Consider the following 19672-nt stretch of genomic DNA (forward strand, 5'->3'; position numbering starts at 1 on the left):
CACATAGGGAGTGAGATATACAAACTAGAAATGAATAATCCACAGTCCCTGCCTTCCAGGAACTTATAATAGAGTAGGAAAATAAGTGTATTTATAAATGGTTAAATATAACTTTAAAGCAAAATCTCCTTGTGGTCATTTTTCTGCCCTCTGGAAGGGAGTTCACAATTAATTTGTTGTTTGTAGTTAATTCACTGAATATTTTCTAGAAATGTGAGTGAAATTGGGGATTTAATTTTTGAATTGTATACTTCCTTCAAAATACTACATGCACTATAGTACAGAATTGATCTTATTATTTTATAATTATTATCATTTATCCAGCTATTATTCAACTTTATCTTGTGCCATTTGCCCCTTAACAGATGACGCGTCAGACACAGTGGTCTCTCTTCATCACTACTCTTCTATCCCAGTAGCTTTGCACATGTTGTCCCCTCTCAGAATGTGCTTCAGCTTGCTCTTCACAAGGCTGCCTTCTCATTCTTTAGGACACAGAGTAACTGCTCCCTTTTCAAAGAGGCTATTCCTGGATGCATAGTTTAATGTAGTCCCTCTCTCTTTCTAACTCTCTTATTTATTTACTTCATGGCACTTATCTCAATGTTACACTTATTTATTTGTTTGTTTGCCTTTTTGTTTTGTCTGTGTTGTTCACTGTTGTATCTTCAGCACTTTAACATAACAGGCACTTGATACATATTCGTTGAATTAATGATGATGATGACAGTCATAATATTAAGTGTATTGATTGCATAACCAATGTGCAAGATAAATATTTTTTTCATTGCACAAATGAGGTTAAGCAATTTGCCCAAATCCAATCTGCCAGTAAATGGAGAAATGGGAATTGGAAATCCCATGGACTGTTAGCTCTATGAAGGCAGAAATTCTTCTATTTTGTTCATTTTTATCTCCCATTCTTACTCCAGTGCTCAGTAAATATTTTTAAATGAAGATTGTTAATTAAATTCAAGTCATTTTCCTCTTTAAACGAACCATACTTTATCTCTAACTATAACTTCTTTTATGTGAGGTGTGAGTTTTATCATCTGGATCAGCTTGACCTGTTATATGTTTCTAGAGACGTTCGTATGGATGTCCTACTATAGTGTGGATTTTAGTATTATGTTAGTATAATTATGGTCCAGGATTAAGTTAATCCTCAAGTTTCATAAGCTCTTCAAATCAAAGCTATTGACTATATTAGGACAAAATACCTGGAAAAAATAACACAATATGTGAAAGACATTAATGAACAGTTTTTATTATCCTGGAAACACTCAATTATTTCTGTTTATTACTTAAAGTTCTACACAGAATGGCTAAATACATCTCCACTTTCTTTTTCCTCTTTAAAACAGGAATCGATTAGATTTCCTCTGGGCAAATTGAAAACATTTGATGACTTCTATAAATTTAAATATTTTTTCTCCACAGATATGGTGTGTGGACAATCCGAGCTAAATATAAAGAGGACTTTTCAACAACTGGAACCACATATTTTGAAATTAAAGAATATGGTAATTTGTGACAATTAAAAGTTTACCTGTAAAAAGTTAGTGTTTTTATAGTTACGCATTTCATTAGTGAACTTAATGCCGAATCATTCCCAGATGAAGATGAGGCAGCCTGGCTGGGATGGTTAGAAGTACTGGTTGAGGAGGTTGGGGGAGTGGTCATTGTTGGAATGCCTAGACTCTAGTTCCAGCATGCCCCTGTTACCCTTGAACAAGCTCATCAACCTCTCTGGACTTGTGTTCCTCATCATAGAGCCAGAAGAGACCTAGTGCCCCATGGAGCTTGACGAGTTAAGGTAAAAAATTATGATTTTAGGAGAAACTTAAATAGGCAGAGATGAGGTGAGCAGAACCCAGTAAGACTAATGATTTACTCAAGTCATTACAACCAATTAGTGACAGTACAAGAACAACTGGATTTCCATCCCCTGTTCAATACTATTTTCCTTCTGGCTCACAAATCCCTAATATACTTATCTGAAAATTTAAGATATTCTTATTTTGAAATCAATCATATTAATGGACTAATAATTAACATATAAATAGCTTATCTTTCCATTTCTTTTTCTTTTTAAAGATTTTATTTATTCATTTGACAGAGAGAGAGAGAGAGAGAGAGAGAGCACAAGGGGAGTGGCAGGCAGAGGGAGGGAGAGGGGGAAGCAGGCCCCGCCCTGAGTAAGGAGCCCAATGCAGGGCTCCATCCCAGGACCCTGCAATCATGACCTGAGCCAAAGGCAGATGCCCAACCGACTGAGCCAACCAGGCGCCCCCAACTTTCCATCTCTTACAGTTGTTTACTAGAGCACTTAGGTGTTGTGATACCAAATTTAGATTTCTTTTGCTTGAAGTCATTTTTTATTCCTCCAGGAGACTTATAATATGAAGAATAAATACATAAATTTTAACAATTAGCAAACAAAACAGTGACCAAAAAAATTGTTACATTGAAACAACTTTAAAGATTATGGACTCTCAATAACCTATAATCCTAACTGATCTTCCTTCCTCCAAGTATTTTCACTGCTTCCTGTGTATATCTAGAATTCACCCACCTCTTACTATCCGAGGCCACCCTCATCAATTCATCACCAGGCTCCCTCCTGGACTACTACAAAAGCCTCCTAATTCCTATCTCTTCTTCCAAACTATTTTAACTTGGTATTGGCCAAAATCTTGAAATGCAAATCTCATCATGTTATTTCACTTTTGGGAGAAGTCCCCAATAGTTTCTCATTCCTTTGCTAATGAAAATCAAAATCCTTATTTTGAGCTGACCCCCACCTTCCTCCTCTCGAGCCTCATTTTATGCCATTCATCCCCTTCCCTCCAGCAGTGGTGACTTTGGATATGATGTTCCATCTGCCTAGAATACTTTTCCCCTCGCTGATTACCTAGCCAGCTCCTACTCATCTTTCAAGTCTCCGCTGAAAAGCCATTTATTCAGCCAATCTTTTCCTAACTTCTCTTTCCTGAGAAGGATTCCCTGTACTTATATATTGGTTTTCATAACTGTGGTGTAGGTGTTTATCTGGGTAATTATTTGCTTATCACTGTCTTCATGGCTTGACTGTGAGTTCAGTAAGGACAGGATTTGTGCCTTTCTGTTCACTGGGATATCCCCATTAATAGGAGCATGCCTGCTGTATAGTAAGTACTAGATGAAAGGATGAAATGTTTTCCTCCACCTCATACCATAGAGAGAACACACCTGCCTTCATCTTTGGTAACATAGGAATGCAGCCTAGAGCAACAAAGTGCATTCCTCTTTTAGACTTCTATCTAGAAAATACGAGTCATATCTGAAGCCAACTATCTCACTTATACTTATGTGTCGATCTTTGTCCAGAATATCAGGGCCACTCAGTTACCCAATTTTCTATTAATGGTTGTGCTGGTTAATAGAATTAGAGTTCATAAGCCCTGGTACATGGTCTTAGTTAGTCTAAAGAGAAGGCAGTGCCATTTTGACAGGTGAAATGATTTTCTCTTGGGCAATCAATGAGAGAGAGGGAGAACGTCTTCCTTTCTGCCCTAATTTTAAATTTTGCATAGGTCGTCTTTCTTTTAGCTAATTGTAGGCTTTCTCTTCTTGACTAAAGTCAGAGTTTTATGTCGGAATTTGGAGACCAGATGGGTTTTATCTATGAGAAATAAGAGGGAACTCTTAAATGAGCAAGAGTTTTCATTTTCTATTTTCAATTTAATAAACCTTCATTGAGTGTATACTATGTTTAAGACTCATGAAAAGGGTGGGAGGGGGAGAGATACAAAGATACATAGAATATAGTCTTTTCTGTTTTCAAGGAGCCCATACTCTAGTGAAGGAAATAACCAATCGCCTAAAATAAGTGCTGTAGTCAAAGTAGAAGCAAAGTGCTTCTGGTACATAAAGCTGAGGAGACCTCTGATTGGTAGAGTGAGAAGTGCCCCACGGATATTGTTGACAATGATGACGATGATCTTGACGATGACAAGATGGATGTTGTGTTGATGTTACAGCTTGTCCAACTATACCAGAAAGAAGGCTACTCTAACTTAAATGGTAAAATCGCCTCTTTGTTTTTATTTTCAGTGATGCCACGTTTTTCTGTCTCAATAGAACCAGAAAAGAATTTCATTGGTTATAAGGACTTCAATGATTTTGAAATTACTATAAAAGCAAGGTAAAAAGTTTCTTTTCTTTCTTTCTTTCTTTCTTTCTTTTTTTTCAGATTATCCAGCTAAATTGAGTGCCAAGTCTGGTTGGTGATAGTTGCTCAAGTGAGAAGTGTGATTTCCCCCCACTTTATTGAGATATCATTGACATGTAGCATTGTGCAAGTTTAAAGTGTACAATGTGTTGACCTAATGCACACATATATTGTTGTAATCTGTGATTTAATGGCAGTGTTTTCTATGACTTTGGGATTGACTGATTGAGGAGACATAAGGCCTATAGTTTATTTACTCATTCCAATTTTCACTGATTCTGATTTTAGCTTTTTTGGTTACTCAACAGCAAAAAAATCCTAAAGTTTTAAGTTCAATGTGTATGTTTAGGAACCAGCATGACTTAGGATGTTGGGACTGAGATATGAAGCCTTTACTTGTCATATTTTAAAAAACATTATTTATTTATTTATTTGACAGAGAGACAAAGGGAGAGAGAGTACACAAGCAGGGGGAGTGGCAGAGGGAGAGGCAGGCTCCCTGTGCAGCAGGGAGCCCGATGTAGGGCTTGATCCCAGGACCCTGGGACCATGACCTGAGCCGAAGGCAGATGCTCAACCGACTGAGCCACCCAGGCGCCCCACTTCTTGTTTTTTTTTTTAATGGCTTAATCAACCAGCTAATGCTACATGACGACTTCAAGACCCAATGCTTTAAAACCACAACCATTTACAAGACAGCTGGGCAGTTCCGCTGATCTGGGCCAGGCTGAATGTCAGCTGAGCTCACCTGTGTGCCTGTAATCAGTTGGCAGGTCACCTGGCGGCTGACTGGTCTAGGGAGGTCTTACTCACATGTCTGGCAGTTGACTAAAGCAACAAAGACTGTTGGAGTTTGTGTATCTCTCGTCATCCACCAGATTAGCCTGTAGTAGCAGCAATGCCCACAGAAATAATGTGGAAGAATGAAAGTCCTCTTGAGACCTGAGCTTAGGACTGGCTCACCATGACTTCTACCACATTCTTTTGTCCAAAGCAAGTTATAAGACAAGCCCAAAGGAAATAGATTCCCTTCATACCTTTCATCTGCAAGGAGCTACAAAAGTGGTGGATTTACAGGGTGGTGGAGAATTGCAGATAGTTTTGCAAGAAAACTCGGGTCGTTTAAAAATGACAATATAGGGCACCTGGGTGGCTCAGTCAGTTAAGTGAATGCCTTCAGCTCAGGTCATGATCCTGGAGTCCCAGGATTGAGTCCCTGCATCGAGCTCCCAGCTCAGTGGGGAGTCTGGTTCTCCCTCTGACCCTCCCCCCTCTCGTGCTCTCTCTCTCTCTCTCACTCTCCTTCTCTCGAATAAATGAAATCTTAAAAAAAAAATAAAAATTACAATACAATGTAGTAATTAGTAACAGTAACCAATTTATATAACTATGTGTTGGGCATTTCTCTAAGTACTCTGTATATATTAGCTCACTTAATCTTTATGAAATCTCTGTGAGGCTGATACTATTTCTATCTCCATATGACAAATACAAAAACAGAGGTACATAAACATTAAGTTATTTGCCCAAGTAAGTTGCATGGCCTGTCTTGTTTCAGAATTCAAGCCCTCAATACTACCCTATACTGCCTTTCTTATTAGCATTTATTCCTAAGATGGAGTGTTACATAGTCTAAACCAACACAGAGGCTCATTTGACAGAGAATTCTAGAAACTGACTTCTTTTAATGGGAGACACTTTATTTGTCCAGACTATGGATAAGGAAGGTTAGCTCTTGCTATAGTGTTATTTGCTATGCAGCAAATTTCCTTTAGCCTCATTTTAATTCCAAACTAAAAAGGAAATATGCAGTTAGAATGTTAAAAGAGAACTTATATTACAATGAGATTGGGCATGCTGCTTTTAAAGATGTAAAAGAAAATAGGGAACTGAGCCCACTGTTATCAAAATCATCAAGGAAGCAGTATAACCTGGTCCTGGACCTGAGACCTTTTGATCTCCTCAAGATCCATTTTTTCATCTCACACAGAGTAATAAAAATCTGCACTTTGGTTTTATTTTTATAGCTTTATGAGGATGAAATGTAATAGTGGATGGAAGACACATGGAAGTGTATCAAGTGCTTTATGTAATTTTAAATTGTTACATTGGATCTGAATTTTATTGTAACCATGTTAGCAAAACAATTTTATGGTATTATTGTTTGGCAGATATTTTTATAATAAAGTTGTCACCGAGGCTGAAGTTTATATCACTTTTGGAATAAGAGATGACTTAAAAGATGATCAAAAAGAAATGATGCAAAAAGCATTGCAAAACAAAAGGGTAAGATGTTAAGATGGGTTCACTTGTACCTAAAGACACATCAGGAAGGCTGGAGAAAATTCACTTCCGAATCATCTAGTCCAACCCCTCATTTTACATAGGTGTGGGAATCAAAGCTAAAATGCTCTCTTGGCTTCTCCTGGTCCTCAGGATAAAGTCCACTGTCCATGACATCAGCTTCCCTCACCAGCCTATCTTGCGCCCCATTTCCTCTCCCTGGTGCTGGTCACTGCAGTTCCTGGAACTAATATCTCTTGCCTCCAGGTGTTTGCAATGCCTCCCCTTCTACCTGGGAATGCTCTTTCCCTTTGTCCCTTCTGCCTCTTTGTTGCCTGGCTAATTCCTTCTTAATGTCTCAGTGTTAACTCCCTTTCTCTGGGAAGTCTCCCTGACTCCTGTAAACTAGGTTGGCTGCCCCTGCCAGGTACTCCCTTAGGCCTTGAGCTTCCCTTAGTGGAGTATGTTTCATACTTTATTATAGTGGTTCTCAACCAGAAACATTGTTTACACCCAAGGGGACATTTAGCAATGTCCAGGAACATTTGTGGTTGTCACAACAGGGAAGGAGGGTGCCACTGGCATTTAGTAAATAGAGGCCAGGATGCTGCCAAACTCCTGCAATGCACTGAGCAGCTCCCAGCAGCAAAAAATTCCCCTGTCCAAAATGTCAATAGTGCTGACACTGAGAGACCCTTCTTTATTGCTGTGGTTTATTTACTTATCATTCTCTACACCAAACTCTCTGTGGGTCTGAATTGTTCCCGTTATATGCCCAGAGCCATCCTGAGTCCTGGCAAAGAGTAGGTGCTCTATAAATATCTGTGAGTGAATGAATTCATTGGGAATTTATTTGTCCATAGTTAAGGGCTAGTGGTTGCCGGAGCTCAGATTTGAGCCCTGATCCCCTTTTCCTTGTTCAGTGTTCTTGACATTATACCTCAGATGATAAGGACTCCTGTCATTCTGCTCACTCTTGCATATCCATGTGGTTTGTATCATCAGTTAATTAGCTTATGCTTTTCCAAAGAGTTTTATTTATTCAAGATATAAAGCAGACACCTCTTTTTAATGTAAGAGTCTAGGCTAGGCACTGAGATTTGAAGGTAAATAAGACAAAAATCTCTGGCCTCAAGCTACTCAATTTTAGAAGAAAAAATAAGGCAAAAATCTATTTTACTGTTGTGGTTAATAATTAAATAATATGACTTAACTCCATCTCCCTCTATCCATTGTGTGTTTTTAAATTAGTGTTTCAATATGTAAGCAGTGAGGTACAAATTAAATAGCATAAAACCCAACAAACTCTCTGGAGCAAAAGTAAGCTGGAAAGCAGGCCCAGAAAATGGACGATGACTCAAAGATCAGGAGAAGGAATCTTTGTCAGCTAGTGCAAAAAAGACCTGTTGAACCACGTAATGTTTACGACTCTTCCTATACATCTATATTCATAAGGTAGAAAATAACATCCCGGGCTAATTTGTAGACTTAATCATTCACCCTACTGATGACAATAAACCATTCCTCTAATAGTTGCCTTCTATTCAGAAGCTAGTAGAGGCAGATTTTGTTAATTTTTCTCTGTTAAGTTCTTCTCTGAAATGCTTCTTTCATTTTCTGCTTTTAAAAAGTTGATAAATGGAATTGCTCAAATCACATTTAACTCTGAAACGGCAATTAAAGAACTGTCCTATGACAGTCTGGAAGATTTAAACAACAAGTACCTTTACATTGGTGTAACAGTCATAGAATCTACAGGTAAGTTTTTTTTTTAACTTTCTCTTGAATAATATTTAGACAGCATATTAAAAGTTTAAATAATTTCTGTAATTCTTTTGTATTTTATTTTCTTTCTTAGTTAAATTTTACTTTTCATATCATTAGAAACTGAGATTAGAGTAGAGCTGTCCCACACTCTAGTCATTTGTTCTCTTACCACCCCAAGTGCAAAAATGGGTTAGCATCTGCCTAATTGATATTGATATCCTGATATCTGGCCTGAACATCTAGCACCCCAGTGTTCTTACCTGGTAAGAATAAAAATCAAAATGAGATTATATATGTAAAAATGTTTGATAAAGTACTATGCAAATGAAAGATACTGCATTTAGTCTCCTTATCTGTACAATGATGGAGTTGAACTAAATACCTCCTAAAACCCCTTTCAGCTGTAATATTCAGGGATTCTCTGTAAAATTGGAGGTAATGTTTCTGAAATGGGTACAATAATAGCATATACCTCATAGGGCTGTGGTGAGGATTGAAGAGTCAATATATGCAAAGTACTTAAAACAGTACATGTCCCATAGTGAGAACCATGTAAGTGTTAGCCCCCCTCCTCCCCCTCCTCCTCCTCCTTCTTCTTCATCTTCTTCTTCCTCCTCTCCTCCTACCTACCTACTACTTTCTTAGCATCCTTAAAATCTTATCTAATGCTCTCAACCCATTCCAGTGGTTTTTAATAGTCATTAATTATCACTCCAAATTAGGTCAATTTGTCTTACTTCTGGTATCTTGATTACTGATGTTCTTTATATTTTCAGGTTTATATCAAACCCTTAAACTAACTTGAACAAATAATTTAACCACACTAGTCCTTTTTTTTTTTTTAAATAAAATGAGAATTAGACCAGATGATCCCTAATGCCCCTTCCACCTCTTTAAATTTGTCCTTCAAGGGTAGTAGAATGAAGTATTGAGATAATTATTCAGTTGTTGAGTACCTTGTATATATCAGATGATCAATAGATATTAGAGAATGATACTCCATGCCCAGGATATTATTTTTGACATGATTTTAATGTTTCTTTTTTACTTTTACTTTTTCTCAATTTATTTCAAATATATACCATTTAAGCAATATTTATGAGATTTTCAAAGAGTGTTGCTAAACATACAGGCTTACAAATATGAATGATGTATAATCCCAACGCTCAAGTGGCTTACAAACCAGCATCAGCTGTAAGACAGGTAAACAAAGAATTTTGTTGTAAGCAGGAATTCTATTTGTGCTCTAATAAGCAAAGTACTTAATGCTACTGATCTCCAAAGGAAGGTAAGCTCCTAGGTGACTATTGAGCAACCACATACAATATCCTGAAGATGATCAATCTTGAATGATAAGTAGGGTTTTGAGGCAGGGATGGTAGATGGGGATGAAATGGGACACCCTCCATAGAGGGGATGTACCAAGGGTAGAAGGCAAGACTTGATCTTTGAGATTACCCAGTTGGTTATCCAGTTGGCTGAAGTATAGGATATGTATAGGTGTGTTAGGGATGAATATTGGAAAAGAGTTTAGGGATACTGGAGCTTTGTATGTTATTGGGCTCCTACCAGTGGACTCTCAGGGCTCCTTTTACCTCAAGCACTCTTTCTATGTCTTCTCCATTTCTCTCCATATGCCTGTGCTCTACAGGTGAACCCCTATAAACTTAGTGTCTAGTCCTTTCCTTCTTTCCATAATCCCTTGTACATATTCAACTGAAACTCAGGTCACTGACAAAGAGTGGTGTCCCTTCCTCACACTCCTCCTCAGTCTAACCCTATAGTTTCCTTCTACAAGGGGCGACTCTACACACAAGCCTTGGATGTAAGGCTTTGGAAACACCTGAGGTGTAAACTTTTCTCTGCACTGTCCCTTGGAATCAAGACCCATGCCCAACTTACTCCTGATGAACGAATGCAGGAATGGAGCCAGTGAGTGAATGAGTCTGTGGAGACGTACACAGGTAAACTAGATCCCCATACCGAGCGGTATAGCCCTCAATATGATGCATGTCATTTCTTTAGGTGGATTTTCTGAAGAGGCGGAAATTCCTGGCATCAGATATGTCCTCTCTCCCTACAAACTGAATTTGGTTGCTACTCCTCTTTTCTTGAAGCCTGGGATTCCATATTCTGTCAAGGTAGATGAAAGAGAGAAAATTGATAAATATGGTTGTCTTTTTCTGTTTACAGAAAGCATGAGGGCGGCAAACAGGGGAGGGATGCTGGAGAAGGGAATCACAGAGAAAACTCATCTGCAAAACCTGCCCCTCCTAGAGATGAGGAGGGGGGTAGGAAACTGCAGGCCAGCTTCGGCCTCGGGAGCGATTTCAACCCTTAGAACAAGTGTCAGTATTTAGGAAGGTACACTGTGTTAGGCATTCCCTTAAAAAGCATTGCATTTAAATATATGTAAATAAAACACTGTAAGTCCGTAGTTTAAAAAAATGCTCAACATTTAAAATTATTTGGTGGCATGTTCTCCAAAAGCTTTAAAATAGGAATATCATTCCTTGAAAGTAAAACCCCAATTCTCTCACTATTTTTTACTTCCTGTGTCATCTCTGTTTGCATTTCTGTGCTTTTCAGTCTGCCCCTGTGGTCCTTGCCATAGCTCTGTCTCATGTTCTCTCTCTGTACCATTCTCCATTCTTTCCATTTTGGCTCTTTTGGTCCTTGCCTCTCTATTCTCTCTGTTCTCTGTTTTTTGTTTTTTTCTTCTTCTTCTTCCTTCCCTTTTAATATTTTCTCTCCTCCCTCCACTTTTCCTTTTTAAAATGTTGATAGTACAGTGTTAATACTTTCATTTGACTTTCTAATTCTATTTTATTTAGTGTTATATATTTCATTATATGTAATACATATTATATTGTATTTTTAAGATGGAAATTTTTGTTCCCTGTCTTTAACTTAGAAAGCTAGAACATAGTGTTTTATTTTTTTATTCTTAAAATGTGTTGCTTTTAAAAATCAACTTTGGTATAGTTAAAATGTACTTAATACTCACTGTCTTAAGAGAGTGGCTTAAGTGATCACTGGCTTTTAAGAGAAAAAGATTTGCCAAGCTAAAGTAACCTTTGGACGGGTGCCTGGGTGGCTCAGTTGGTTAAGCAACTGCCTTCGGCTCAGGTCATGATCCCGGAGTCCCGGGATCGAGTCCTACATTGGGCTTCCTGCTCAGCAGGGAGTCTGCGTCTCCCTCCGACCCTCTTCCCTCTTGTGCTCTCTATCTCTCATTCTCTCTCAAATAAATAAATAAAATCTTTAAAAAAAATAAAGTAACCTTTGGACATGCTTGTAGCTTCTTTCATACATATAAATATATTATAATATATGTTATTATAGGATCTGTATGATAATTTATGGTATATTATAGATAATATATAATAATATATAACAAAATACCATAAATATAATATTATTATATTGAATATATCTATATTATTTTAAAATCTTTTATATATTTTCTATCACATATAAAAATAAAATAACATAAAGCATATCTTTGTGGAAATTATGTATGGCCACATGCCTGGCAGTGAGAGGTAAAGGTTAAGAGAAAAAAATATGAATGTATTATTTGTCATGTCTAAGCGAATTACTCCCAGAAGTGATTGCCTCGTTTTCTCCTTTATCCAGTTCTAAAAGCACTGAAGAATCACAGAAGTTAGGTAGCAGAAGACCTTATCACATCTACTTGATGGACTTAGTAGAATGATATTTATGTCCTGAGTCTGCTTGATGTACAGGGAATGCATTCGAAAATGACATAACTAAACAGAACCAAACCTTCCTATAATCTAAGAACATGCTTCTCTTTACTGAAGTAAACATGAATAATTTATATTTTGTGGGGAGGAAGAAAAATTATTTCAGAATTGTTCTGCTTTTTAAAAAGTAGTGACGAGCTACTTCGGACTATTCCGACAAACAGGTGCAGGTTAAGGATTCGCTGGACCAATTGGTAGGAGGGGTCCCGGTGACCCTGAGTGCACACACGGTCGATGTAAACCAAGAGATGTCTGACTTGGAGTCAAAGAAAAGTGCAACACGTTCCAGTGATGGAGTAGCTTCATTTGTGATTAATCTTCCATCTGGAGCAACGGTGCTGGAGTTTAACGTGAGCTGAATTCTCCTGTTGAATTTTCTAGGACAGTGTGTGCTTTTGACTGTGTGTTTTGGCTAGTGTGCAGAACAGATGCGGCAGATTTTAAACATGAGTCCAGAGAACAGATCCACAATTTCACATCCAAAGGGGAAAAAAAACCCGTAAGAACCAGAGGCAATATGCTAATCCATTGAATGGTCCTTGAGGAAGATAAATCTATCATTTTTTATTTGGGAATTAATTATTTTATATTAGTAAGATTATATTAGAATCTAGAAGCTTCAGAATAGCTTCTTTCAGCAGTGGAAGTCAGTGGTAGAAATATTCTCTCCTTCACTCCCACCTTTTATCTTTTTTCAGGGACACAAAAAGGTCAAACATGGAAGCCTCCCTTTTTCCTAGCTGCATAAACCACTTCAACCTTCGGGCTCAGTTAATAGGCTTCTCTCCCAGCAAATAATGCTTAAGTTCCGAATCCCAAATAAAAAATGAATAAGTTGATAATGCACATCAATGACTGCAGCATGTACGCATTCACTGTCATCTACTGAGCACTTACGAAATGCTAAGAGCTTTATGTAGAACACATTTAATACCCAGTTAGTCAGCTCCACGAGTTAGAGAATATTCTCTTTGCCATTTTGCAGCTGAGGAAAGGGGGGCTTCTAACCTCTCTTGTGATTAAATAACTTATCCAGAGTTAATAAACGGCAGCCCTGGGATGCAAACCAATACCTATCTCACTCCAGAGCATGAGCTAATAGCCCCTTTGCTGTCAAAAGTGGATATTGCGGCAATGATATCATCTCTGCCCCATTCTGTATTTATAAGTGCATCTCTTGTGCTACCAGTTCACACTGAAACTGGACCAGAGAGTCTGTGTGACGTTCATTTACAACTCTTGTCCCTATCCTCAAGACCTTCCCACTGATACCCTTCTCTTACCCTGCCAACCCCTAGGAAGAAGAGTCCCCAGATTGCCATGACATTTCAGGAAGAGTGCTAATATTTGTTCCCGGAGCATCTTTCCCTCTTTACTTCACCAGATTTTCCCACCATAGCTCATAATTCCATATTATTCCAATTATTGTCCATAGTCTTTGTTACTTGATACCACAGCTGTACAAACATTGGAGTAATGGAGTCTTTTTTTTCCTTTAGCACTTGGTCTTGTGAAATTTAGAAACTTATAAAGCAAAGAAAGAAATTTAAAACGTATTTTTTCACAGAAAATATTTCATCTCAGTCCACATGTATCTTTTGAAATTTTTCTTTTCAGGTCAGGACTGATGACCCAGATCTTCCAGAAGAAAATCAGGCCAGCAAAGATTACCAAGCAATAGCATATTCATCTCTCAGCGAAAGTTACCTTTATATTGACTGGATTGAAAACTATAAACCTTTGCTTGTGGGAGAATATCTGAATATTATTGTTACCCCCAGAAGTCCATATATTGACAAAATAACTCACTATAATTACTTGGTAAGTACAGTAATGATAGATTTACATCTGTCTATTCCCCTACCTGGACATCTCTCTTTATTAACAGAGGAACCTGAGAATGATCCCTTACATTTGTTTTTACAAAGCACTTTCAAGAATATAATCAAATTTGGTAATCAGTTTTTCAAAAACCTTTGAGATGGGCCATGATGCTCATGACCATTTCCTAGATGATGAAACTGAGAAACAGAGAGGTTAAGGGGCTTGCCGCGGTCACTTAGCTTGGAAGGGGAAGATTTCTGTTTGAACTGGGAACCGCTGACTCCTTGTCTGATACGCCTTTCACCAAAGAGAGCCTGATTATTCCAGAGAAAGAGCCTGATTAAGTTCTCACATTACCTCTGCCCTTGTTCATGGCCAAAGATACATGCCTAGACCTATTTCAAATATGTGCATTTCATTGGCATAAAAGGGGGCCCCAAATCCTACTCTTAAGAGTTGAGTCATACAATACCTACTCCAATTCTATAGTTTAGCAGCATTCCTATCATGTTACTTATATTAAACAAAGGTGGCCAATCAAGCCTGTGGGTAGAACCTTAGGGCAGAAGGTGGGAAAAATCCTGACAATTTTCAAAGAAATGGGTTGTGTTATTCTGATGGCTAGGCCAAACGGGTGGTGATGGCTTTTTCAACATTTTTGAGAAAGAAATTAAAAAATAAATGAGGAACACAGATCATAGTGACTGATGAAGAGTTATGGGACCTGTGTTGGGACTGTGTACCAAAACCATGTATGCAGTCCTGCTCTCTAAGGACAATTTAAGGGATCTTTGAAGACATTTTGGCTTCATATGATTTGTAACCTTTTTTTTTTTTTTTTAACCATGTGCCTCCAGTTTAGAACCTGGCTTTAAAACTTAATTCCCAAATAAGATGCACTCCACTTACTCATCTATTTTTTTTTTAATCAATAAAATGGAAGAGATTTTAGTGACAGTGTGATGACTTAAGCAGATTTAGGGTGAAATCTTAGCTCTCTGATTTCCTAGTTATGTGACTTTGAGCTAAAATCAGTATGACATTTAGTTAATTCCTGAGCCCCAGTCCCTTTATCTATCTGCACAATGGTGGTAATATTCCTATCCTGGTTCTTGTGAGAAAGAAAGGAATTAAGGGAACGTAAAAGTTTCTGACATATAGTGGGCCCATGCTTGTTAACTTTCTTTATCTTTCATACAATTTCTACTCCAGCTCTAAGCTCCATCCTGAAGCAAAGAGTTTGTTGGGTTTTTTTTTTTTTTTTGCATTTTATTTTATTTTTTTTATGTTATGTTAGTCACCATACAGTACATCATTAGTTTTTGATGTAGTGATCCACAATTCATTGTTTTTGTATAACACCCAGTGCTCCATGCAGTACATGCCCTCCTTAACACCCATCACCGGGCTCACCCATCCCCCCACTGCCCTCCCCTCTGAAACCCTCAGTTTGTTTCTCAGAGTCCATAGTCTCTCCTGGTTCATCTCTCCCTCTGATTTCCCCCCCTTCATTTTTCCCTTCCTTCTCCTAATGTCCTCCATGTTATTCCTTATGTTCCACAAATAAGTGAAACCATATGATAATTGACTTTCTCTGCTTGACTTATTTCACTTAGCATAATCTCCTCCAGTCCCATCCATGTTGATGCAAAAGTTGGGTATTCATCCTTTCTGATGGCTGAGTAATAGTCCATTGTATATATGGACCACATCTTCTTTATCCAGTCATCTGTTGAAGGGCATCTCGGCTCTTTCCAGTTTGGCTATTGTGGACATTGCTGCTATGAACATTGGGGTGTATATGGCCCTTCTTTTCACTACAGAGGATTTTGTTTTTAATGGCTACTACTGCTGTTTATTTTTAGATTTTATCCAAGGGCAAAATTGTTCACTTTGGCACAAGGGAGAAACTTCCAGATTCATCCTACCAAAGCATAAACATTCCAGTGACACAAAACATGGTTCCTTCAGCCCGTCTCCTGGTCTATTACATCGTCACAGGAGAGCAGACAGCAGAGTTAGTGTCTGACTCAGTCTGGTTGAGTATCGAAGAAAAGTGTGGCAACCAACTCCAGGTGAGCCACAAATTATGAGTCACAATCGAATTTTCTTCCGAGTAAAGGAGACTGTAAATTTAGCTACTTGTGAAGGTTTGTCTCACACAAATGACCTTTTCTTTTCTTTTTCAAATATCTTTTAGGTCCATCTGTCTTCAAGAGCGGTTGCATATTCTCCAGGCCAACATGTAGCTCTTGATATGGAAACTGAGTCAAAATCCTGGGTGGCTCTGTCAGCAGTGGACAGTGCTATATATGGAGTCCAAAGGAGAGCCAAGAAGCCCTTGGAAAGAGTTAAGTAGTGCATGGCCTTGGTTGCTGGTGCATGGGGTGACTCTGTGCAATGCTTCACAAAGTATGGCCTTAGGATAGGTTGTGGGGAAGAATTAGGGGAAGACCAGGCCTGCTTTTCTGTAATATACTCAAAACAATGGTTCTTAGGAAGGCAAGGCAACCCCATGTTAGTCCCTAAAGCATAGATTTATCCTTTTTTGTTTTTCCAAGTGTAGAGTTAAGCACTTTAAAAACATCTGACCATGATGGCAATTATATTCATGGGGCAAAATTGCCATCAATTGGGAGGGTTTTGATATTGAAGAGTTGGGGGCTTTATAGTGGCAGCACAATAGAAGCCTGGAAGGCAGCCTCTGGAAGGTTTTTGGTTTTGTTTTCTTTTTTTTCACTCTCTTTAAAATCTGTGGCATAAAAGAATGTGAAAATTATTCAATTCACCTAAATTCCCATTTATCACCCCTAGGCCCTGCTACTATTATCTATGTTTGAATTTCTTTGAACAAGAAAGAAAAAAAAAAACTATACAGTTAAAAACGTTCAGAAAAGAAAAAAAAAAAAACATTTGGGATCAAAATTAAAACTGGAATAAGCTTCCCCAAACAAGTTCTCACCCACTCAGAACCTAGAGTCTTCTTCCCCAAAACACAAGAGGTTGTGTTCCTTTTTTTTTCTTTAGCAACTTAAAAATTAATTTGTCTGGTAATTCACTAATTCGTGTGTTTATTTATTATTTATATGTTATATTGATCACAGCATGCGTTTTATGTACAAAACAGCATGGGTTGGTTCCTGAGAATCTTCTCACCAAACTTAAAACTTAGTTCTTGTTTTAATTTTCAATAGGTATGTGTTTGTAAATATAAAAGGTCAAACTAAAAAAATGAAGTTGGGAAACTTGGTCTTTGACTGTTTGACAAATGCGTGATCTCATTTGTTATAACCATGTGACAACTTGTACCTTTAGTTCTTCAGGGGAATGATTTATACATCTAAATAGACTCAACATGTTGCCTTCAGTTAACTCCTAAGAATTATTTAATTAGCTAATTACCTTTGGACAGGTGTTTCAAGCCTTAGAGACGAGCGACCTGGGCTGTGGGGCAGGTGGTGGCCACAACAATGCAGATGTATTCTATTTGGCTGGACTCACCTTCCTCACCAATGCAAATGCAGATGACACCCAAGAAAATGGTAAAATGTTAAGCATTTTTTGTTTATTCTTCAAATTGATTACTGAAATTTACATTGATCATTTTCCTCCTGGACATCCTTTTCATAATTCTCTTCCACAGTATTCTCTACACTGATCTTAGAGAGACATGACTACATAACTCCCCAGTACAAAATGTTTTACTGGCCATCAAGATAAAGTACAGTTTTTAGTGTGGTCCTCAGAGTCTTCCATGATCTTCTCCCCATCTCTCTCCAACTATCTTTTGTCTTGCTCTACCTTACCTTATGTTTAAGCTGTACAGAAACAAGGGTAGTGGCAGTATGTGTGGTGGCCATTTGGGTGGCACTGTACTATTGAACACCTTTAGGCTTTTCCCCATCAGGACTGCTTTCCCTTATATTAGCCTGAAGAAGCTGGTGAAAGAATCACCTCCTCTATCAGGCCTCTTCCCCATATAGAACTGATCATTCCCTCCTCCTTTCATAAGGAGAATACTGTAGGAACTAGCTCTGTTTATAAGCAACACAGCAGCAGTGCATCACGGCACATTCTTGCATTTAGTTATGTATTTTGTCTCAGCCACTGCACTGTGAGCTCTTTAAGGACAAGGGCCACATCTTAATTATATTCTTTCTGTGGCTTTAAAATCGTTCATAATTATATTTGACCTATTACTCATAATAATATAGCACAAAGAACAAATAATAAAAGTAGCATACCCAACAAAAACTTTGCTTACTTTATTTTATTGTGTTAATCACCATATATTACATCATTAGTTTTTGATGTAGTGTTCCATGATTCATTGTTTGCATATAACACCAGGTGCTCCATGCAGAACGTGCCCTCTTTAATACCCATCACCAGGCTAACCCATCCCTCCACCCCCGTCCCCTCTAGAACCCTCAGTTTGTTTCTCAGAGTCCATAATCTCTCATGGTTCGTCTCCCCCTCTGATTTCCCCCCGTTCATTTTTCCCTCCCTACTATCTTCTTCTTTTTTTAACATATAATGTATGATTTATTTCAGAGGTACAGATCTGTGATTCAACAGTCTTATACAATTCACAGCGCTCCCCATAGCACATACTCTCCCCACTGTCCATCACCCAGCCACCCCATCCCCCCAACCCCCACCACTCCAGCAACCCTCAGTTTGTTTCCTGAGATTAAGAATTCCTCATATCAGTGAGGTCATATGATACATGTCTTTCTCTGATTGACTTATTTCACTCAGCATAATACCCTCCAGTTCCATCCACGTGGATGTAAATGGCAAGATTTCATTCTTTTTGATGGCTGCGTAATATTCTATTGTATATAAATACCACATCTTCTTTATCCATTCATCTGTTGATGGACATCTTGGCTCTTTCCACAGTTTGGCTATTGTGGACATTGCTGCTATAAACATCGGGGTGCACGTACCCCTTAGGATCATTACATTTGTATCTTTGGGGTAAATACCCAGTAGTGCAATTACTGGGTCATATGGTAGCTCTATATTCAACTTTTTGAGGAACCTCCATACTGTTTTCCAGAGTGCCTGCACCAGCTTGCATTCTCACCAACAGTGTAGGAGGGTTCCCCTTTCTCCACATCCCTGCCAACATCTGTTGTTTCCTGATTTGTTAATTTTAGCCATTCTGACTGGTGTGGGGTGATATCTCGTTGAGGTTTTGATTTGGATTTCCCTGATGCTGAGCGATGTTGAGCACTTTTTCATGTGTCTGTTGGCCATTTGGATGTCTTCTTTGGAAAAATGTCCGTTCATGTCTTCTGCCCATTTCTTGATTGGATCCTTTGTTCTTTGGGTGTTGAGTTTGATAAGCTCTTTATAGATTTTGGATACTAGCCCTTTATCTCATATGTCATTTGCAAATATTTTCTTCCATTCTGTTGGTTGTCTTTTGGTTTTGTTTACTGTTTCTGCATGTGGCTGTCCAATTTTCCCAACACCATTTGTTGAAGAAACTGTCTTTTTCCATTGGACATTCTTTCCTACTTTGTCGAAGATTAGTTGACCATAGAGTTGAGGGTCCACTTCTGGGCCCTCTATTCTGTTCCATTGATCTATGTGTCTGTTGTTGTGCCACTACCATACTGTCTTGATGATGACAGCTTTGTAATAGAGCTGGAAGTCCGGGATTGTGATGCCACCAGCTTTGCTTTTCTTTTTCAACATTCCTCTGGCTACTCGGCATCTCTTCTGGTTCCACACAAATTTTAGGATTATTTGTTCCATTTCTTTGAAAAAAGTGGATGGTATTTTGATAGGGATTGCATTGAAT

General features: G+C 38.2%; 1 protein-coding gene across 1 annotated transcript in view; it reads left to right on the forward strand.

Annotated features, from left to right (window-relative positions):
* The window catches only part of C5 (complement C5), an 87670-nt gene that overhangs the window by 13643 nt on the left and 54355 nt on the right, over positions 1-19672 (forward strand). Inside the window, exons 6-15 of the mRNA XM_025888322.2 lie at positions 1441-1523; positions 4096-4186; positions 6385-6499; positions 8128-8254; positions 10289-10404; positions 12198-12383; positions 13651-13854; positions 15723-15932; positions 16058-16207; positions 17270-17399. Coding sequence (XP_025744107.1) covers positions 1441-1523; positions 4096-4186; positions 6385-6499; positions 8128-8254; positions 10289-10404; positions 12198-12383; positions 13651-13854; positions 15723-15932; positions 16058-16207; positions 17270-17399 — 1412 coding nt within the window. The remainder of the gene's footprint in view (positions 1-1440; positions 1524-4095; positions 4187-6384; positions 6500-8127; positions 8255-10288; positions 10405-12197; positions 12384-13650; positions 13855-15722; positions 15933-16057; positions 16208-17269; positions 17400-19672) is intronic.

The sequence above is a fragment of the Callorhinus ursinus genome, unplaced genomic scaffold, assembly GCF_003265705.2.
Source record: "Callorhinus ursinus isolate GAN/ISIS: 27379988/994484 unplaced genomic scaffold, GSC_fseal_2.0 scaffold24, whole genome shotgun sequence".
NCBI classification, from domain to species: domain Eukaryota; kingdom Metazoa; phylum Chordata; class Mammalia; order Carnivora; family Otariidae; genus Callorhinus; species Callorhinus ursinus.